This window comes from Morone saxatilis, unplaced genomic scaffold, assembly GCF_004916995.1.
Source record: "Morone saxatilis isolate NCDOM2014 unplaced genomic scaffold, NCSU_SB_2.0 Contig2, whole genome shotgun sequence".
NCBI lineage: Eukaryota > Metazoa > Chordata > Actinopteri > Moronidae > Morone > Morone saxatilis.
In genome coordinates this window covers 5,770,034-5,776,448 of record NW_023339762.1, presented here as the reverse complement: position 1 = coordinate 5,776,448, position 6,415 = coordinate 5,770,034, and the positions used below count along the sequence as shown (strand labels likewise).

At 41.8% G+C, this 6,415-nt stretch overlaps 1 protein-coding gene across 1 annotated transcript in view; it reads right to left on the bottom strand.

The window, feature by feature from the left end:
• LOC118330331 (serine/threonine-protein kinase pim-3-like) overlaps nt 1-5,110 on the bottom strand; it is a 5,666-nt gene extending 556 nt beyond the window's left edge. Inside the window, exons 1-6 of the mRNA XM_035664821.1 lie at nt 4,654-5,110; nt 3,800-3,909; nt 2,667-2,717; nt 1,435-1,798; nt 401-577; nt 2-171 (exon numbers count right to left, since the gene is read on the bottom strand). Of these exons, the coding sequence (XP_035520714.1) occupies nt 2-171; nt 401-577; nt 1,435-1,798; nt 2,667-2,717; nt 3,800-3,909; nt 4,654-4,900 (1,119 nt within the window). The 5' untranslated portion in view covers nt 4,901-5,110. The remainder of the gene's footprint in view (nt 1; nt 172-400; nt 578-1,434; nt 1,799-2,666; nt 2,718-3,799; nt 3,910-4,653) is intronic.
• Between the last annotated feature and the right edge of the window lie 1,305 nt (nt 5,111-6,415).

Genomic DNA, 6,415 nt, shown 5'->3' with positions numbered 1-6,415 from the left:
AGGAGGAGGAGGAGGAAGAAGAGTCTGCTGTGATGGCATGGAGCGTAATGCCACCGTTGTCTGTCTGCTGTCCGCTGCCGCCCGTCACCCAGGGGTGGAGTAGGATCTGCTCCAGGGTTGGCCGGTCAGACGGCTGCAGGCTCAGACACCAGCCAATCAGATGCTCGCAATCTGTGACCGAAAAAGGGATAGGTGAAGAAGAACCATGACAGGAAATTAGCATCAACAACAACAAACTGGAAGAACTGTTTAATACTGTCAAATATTTTATCCAAAACAAAGGTTTTTTTAATGCATGTCCACTTACTTTTGGCCATACTGTATAACTGCTGATTTCATTCATAGAAATGAATTACTTAAATTAAATCAATTATTAATTAATGAATGGAGATCAGTCTACCTGAGGAGATTTTTCGTCTGAAGTAGACCCGCCCTCTCAGGATCTCCTCGTCCTGTTCGAAGGGGATGTCGCCACACACCATGTCATACAGCAGCACGCCGAGGGACCAGACGGTGGCCGAGCGGCCGTGGTACCGGCGGAAGCGGATCCACTCCGGAGGACTATACACCCGCGTACCTGGAGTCCGGAGACAGGGAGTGTTAGGCATTTTATATTATCAGCGGTATACGACAGTGATCTTACTGAGGCTCATAAATGCAGCCATTCCTCGGTTGCTACAGTCGTCATGACAACAGAAAGGAAAGGAGAGGTGTGGAAACAGCTGCAGCAGGAAGTTACAGACAGACCATAACGTTGCTCTATAGCTGCTGGTCACAAGAGTAGCAGCAGATGTTTCTGGAACCAACGAAGACGCTGATGATCTGTCCTCACCCAACATAACAGGGCTGGTGCATGATGGGAAAGACAGGTCCTACATTCTGGTTTCACAGTGAACACAGTTATTCTGTCATCATGTTGACCCATCACACATGTACTTCTGTACAATCTTGTAATCCCCGGACCCCTAACCCTAAAACCAAGTCAAAATTTTGGGCTACGAAATCGTGGGCTGTGCTTGAACATATTAGTATCCACCCCCGCCTTTAAGTCTTTCTAACATTTGTCCTCATGGTCTAAAAACATCGCAGCGCTTTCCAAAACTGTCCCAATTTCCTTACAAACATCCTTATTTTCAAAAACATCCTCAGTTTGTAAAACCGCTGTCACTTTTCAAAGATATCCGACTTAACTAAACTTCCTCGCCCTACAAAAAACAACGTGTAAAACTCACGAGGATGGAACGATTTTGACATCTCTGTGGATAGACCTGAAACTGATGATTCACATATAATGTCCAAACTTTTCAGACTTTTCTACAGGTTTTTTTTTTTTTTTTTGAGTTTCTTTTTTTTTCTGTTGTCATGACAACTGCACCACAATCATTTCAGTAATTTGATGCGGCTCGCAGATTACCATAAGATGGTCACACTCACCATCGAACTCAGTGTAGGCGGTGTCTTTGAGAAGGGCCCCTGACCCGAAGTCGATGAGTTTGATCTGTCCAGTCCTCAGGTCCACCAGCAGGTTCTCGTCCTTGATGTCTCGGTGGACGACGCCGCAGATGTAGCAATGACGCACAGCCTCGAGCACCTGCAGGAAGAAGTCACGCGCCGCCGCCTCGTCCAGCGCACCACGCTCTGTGATGTAATCAAACAGGTCCTGCCCCGGCTCGGGACGCTCCATTACCATCAGCCAGCCGTCCGGCCGTTCCCACCAGTCCAACAGTCGCACCACGCCGCCAAATACCCCACCCACCTTCTTCAAGAGCACAATCTCCAGAGGAACCACTGCGCCACACTGAGAGGATCAAAGAGAAAATTGAAAGATATATTATCAATGCACTGTCCATGAAAGTATAGTTAGAAAAAACTAAACATTGTAGCAATTTGTGTTTGGCATCTTTGCCTAAAAACTACCGTCTCCAGCCGTTAACATGGCTGAGGCAGATGAGCGCCCCCTGCTCGAGGTTTCTACCTCTTAAAAGGATTTTTTTCCTTGCTACTGTCACCAGGTACTTGCTCATGGTGGGAACTGTTGGGTCTCTGTAAATCATTTTATAAGGAGTACGGTCTGGACCTACTCTATTTGAAAAGTGTCCTGAGATAAGCTTTGTTATGAATTGGCGCTACGAGTATGTATATTAACATGCAATATACTATACTATTATTTCCAACTGTGCTCTTAAAGTTAATAAAGGTGTCCAACAGGGATCTATTCTTGTTCCTCTTCTTCCAATCCACATATTGATGTACACAAGAAAATGTCCTTGTGTTTAAGCTTTCTAATAAACAGAAAGTTGTTTTAATTGTTAACTAAATGTATTTTAAAGGCCAGTGAAGAAAATCCTGCCACTGTTCTTTGAATACATCTAAATGTATTAACACATTCATTAAGTTACGTAAAAGCACATTTTAAGTTTAAATCTGTCATAAAAGATTTTAAAACATACTGAGGGGTTCTGAACTTGTTCCTGTAATTGTTTTCTTTATTGTGGAACTAATTTTTCTATTGTGTACATAAACTGTGTTAGAATTAAGTTGTCAAGTCTGTTGAAAGAGATTCTTGATCTCAATGAGATTGCCTTTTTAAATAAATGGTTAACTATCTAATAGCAGCTGAGGTGGTAATCAGTTCATCTGCAGGTGAAAATGCAGGTAAATCTCACCAGAGAGCCCCACTCGGTCACTCTGTCCCTGCACACATGCTTCACCGCCACCTGCATGTCAACAGAAATAACATCATTAACACACAGCTGCTCCATACAGTTAAATATGACACACAACATAAGGGGCAGAATAAATCCTCTCTATATATAAAAACACAAAATAAAGAGCAGTCATACAACAAACCAGCAGCAATAATGAAACTCTGACTGTTAACAGTAACATGAAGCTCTTTGTTTGCTGCCTCGGTCTTTGAATGTTTTTCTTACTTTATAAATAAAAAAGGATTTTCCCAACAGTTTGGGGAATATTTTTATTTTTAAATGTGTAACCACTTCCTGCTCCTAAGAGTATAAAGTGAAACAGCAAGATTAGTTTTCAATATAAGAACAGAGTAAAGCTTCATGTACCACATTTCTTTGTGAAAACAAAGAGCACATGCCAGACAGGAGGACTGTGCTGCCTCAAGCTGCACAGCATCAAGCTGCACAGCTGACAACAGTAAAAGAGGAAGTAAAGACAATAGACACTGCCCTCCAAATAAAAGCACAAAGTCAACACATAATGTTTACAGCTAATTGGGCACAGCAGTTGTGGTGATCTGAAAATATTACTCTGCACCTATACTGGCAGTTTTAAATATTATAACAGAAATCACAAGTGAAAACTGAAATGTAAGCTGTTTACTTTAAATTGTGCAAAATATAGACAGCAGCCCCAATTATTTGGGAAGGAAGGAATCAATCAGGGATGTAAACAGCTTTAATATAAATATTAGTAATAATAATGTGGTGAGATTGTTAGCGGCTGTCCAGGAAGAACTGAGCTGGACCTTTTCAGCCAAGATGAACAAGATACCCCAAAGATGTCCTTAAAATGCAATTCCATGACAACAGAGCTAACTCTAACTTCTGGAAGATCTCTAAAAGGGCTAAATAAACCTTGTGGTGCGCCTGTAGTGTCAACTACTTTTTCCAAGGTCGAGGATGACCTTTAACAATATTTATGAAGACTAGTGCGGCTTTTATTTTTAAAGGCAGAAACCGGAAACGCAGCGGCTTGCCGTGCGTAACTTGACGCTGCGAGCCGCGGCCATGTGGAGCGACCAAAACAAAGCAGCTCCCCCCGCTCTTACCGGCAGCCCGTCGGCGAGGCGGACGGCCGAGTAGACTGTACCGAAACCTCCGCTGCCGACCACCGAACCCAGCCGGTACAGCTTCTCAAAGGGCTGCTTCTCGGCTTTGGCTGAAAAACACAGGAAAAACAAAAACAAATGAGCAATATTCCGTGTGATTGGGGCGGTGTTGCGCCAAAATCTGTTACCCCCCCAACACCAACACAGAAACAAACACGTCGGTGTCCTCCGCGTGTTGTTGTTTTTCTGCTTCACACTTCTCTCTTCATATAAAAGGATTTTAAAGAAAAATACTGAATTAACTCGCCAAGAAAACACAGCCGAAAAATCAGAAAATACACACGAGTACACAACCAAATGTCCTCGGATGACCCACGTTGTGCTTTGAGTCAGCAGTTTAAAAATGGTGGACTGTCGGTAGCATCATTATTACTGTCAAATAGGGATTATTTTAACGGTGTTACACGACTAACTAAAGTGAAAAGAAAGGTGCCGTTTTATCAGAGGAGATGGGGGTTTTTACTCAGAGATAACTACACGTTTTGGCACCATATCTGCCTTTCAAAATGGCCCCAGACAGTGTTATTAAAAGGTCATAAGTAGCAACCATCCACCAACTGATTAGAGGATTCATAATGTACTTAACGTTATCTAAATTTAAACACAGCCAGCTTCAACCGGTCCGAGCATTGTTCGCCGTGTTATGTGACCGGATTCGGGATTTCAGCTAAATCCACCTGGGGTTAATTTACGGTGAGGCGTCCCTGAGCTGACCGGTTGGGGTTAGGTAAAGAGAAAGTAATCCGGTCACAGAATACGGTGCAACACCGGCATGTTGTCGTTGCCACTGTTACCTTGCTGCAACTGGAGTTTCGCCGGCAGATCCATGCTGGATGAGATGTGAGAGAAGGAGCCCAGCTTAGAGAGCAGCATGCTGCTCCCACAATATGAAAACACACCCGGGAAATATTCGCCTAATAAATCCCAGATAACAGCGGAGGCCAGTGCCCTTTTCACGGGTGAAATAAAACGGAAGCACGACGAGAATCCATCGAGAGTCCCTTCGTTTACACAGACGAAAAGTAAGAAAAGAGCCCGCATCCACAGGAGCCCGCCAGTCTGCCTGCCTCTCACTGCGCCGCTGCCAATCTCTGCAAAGAACAGGTAGATCCTTCCGCCTGGCCCCCGCTGAACATTAAATAACACCAAAATAACCCCAAAAAATCAAACCTGGATAAACAACGGTTTGCTGAGTCACATCTGTTCAGCGTGAAATTTAAAGCAGTGACGCGAAAGGAAACCTTAAACCAATAAGAAAACACGCGGACTACTTTTACGGTGTAGGACAGGCGCAGGGATTCAGAGAGAGAGAAGCATCATCATTAGGCATATCAATATTATTAAAAAGCTTTAAAACATAACTAATGCATCATAATAACAATGATAATACAACGCTGTAAGAAATATTATAGTGTAACGTTACATTGTAATATAACAATCTGCATGCTCAGATTTTAATGAACTTAAACTGAACATCACTCAACATGATTATGTAAATGATACTCTTAAGGCTTGCAGTTCATCCATCAGGGTGACTCAGCCTGAAATCACATTAATCCAAGCAATTCAGCTCTCAGCAGTTATTCGGTAATAAAGATAACATAATAGGACAAGATAATCTGTTATCGATCCACCAGAGGGGAAATTCGGGTGTTACGGCACAAAGACAAAGAAGTACAGATAAATAGAGAAACGTAAAGCATATATAATTAATACAAGTATAAGACTAGAGTAAAATAGAAAGTATACAAGAGCAAATTAACTCAAACTAAGGTACACTGTTATCAATGCCCACATGCTTTCCAGCAGTGATGGAAGAAGTGTTTGGATCCTCACACAAGTACCACAATGTGAAAGTAACTGCTAAAGAGAGCCCTGAAATACATAAATAAGTAATAAAGCCTAAAATTGTACTTGTATTAAGTACCTGATAGTGAGTGACCCTCTGGTGAGGAACACTGCAGCGTGAGTGTGTGTATTCAAACACAGCCTGGGTGATGACAGAGAACAGGAAGAGATGTAACACAGATTCACAGATACAATTTAATTGTTTACAGATGAAACCATTTCCCTCTGCTTGAGTCATCTACTTCATTCCTGAGCCTGAATTTCCCAGAATGCTTTTCAAAACCACCCAGAGAACTGTGTGAAACCGGTAAATGCACTTTAATGTGATGATTTTATTATGCAGTTGTCTGTGTTATTACTCATGTTCTCCTGCATACTCCCTCCTATTATTATTATATATATTATTATTATTTTATACTGCCTGTGACTCAGAAATCATTTATGCAACAAATAACATTCATATGCAGCTTCAGAAATCATTTCTTTTCTTTTACAGTATAATTCCTCTGTTTCAGTTCTGATAGTTCACCACTTCCATAGACATTGTATTTATGTCCTTAAACTAAGTTCAAATTTTTAAAAAATTAAAAACTATTGCACACTGACCAAATGTATATGAGCTCATTATGATAAATATTTTTTTAGCCATTTTGTTGTGACCACAAAATTTGATATATCATCATCTCTTAACGGTCCAGTGTGTAACAT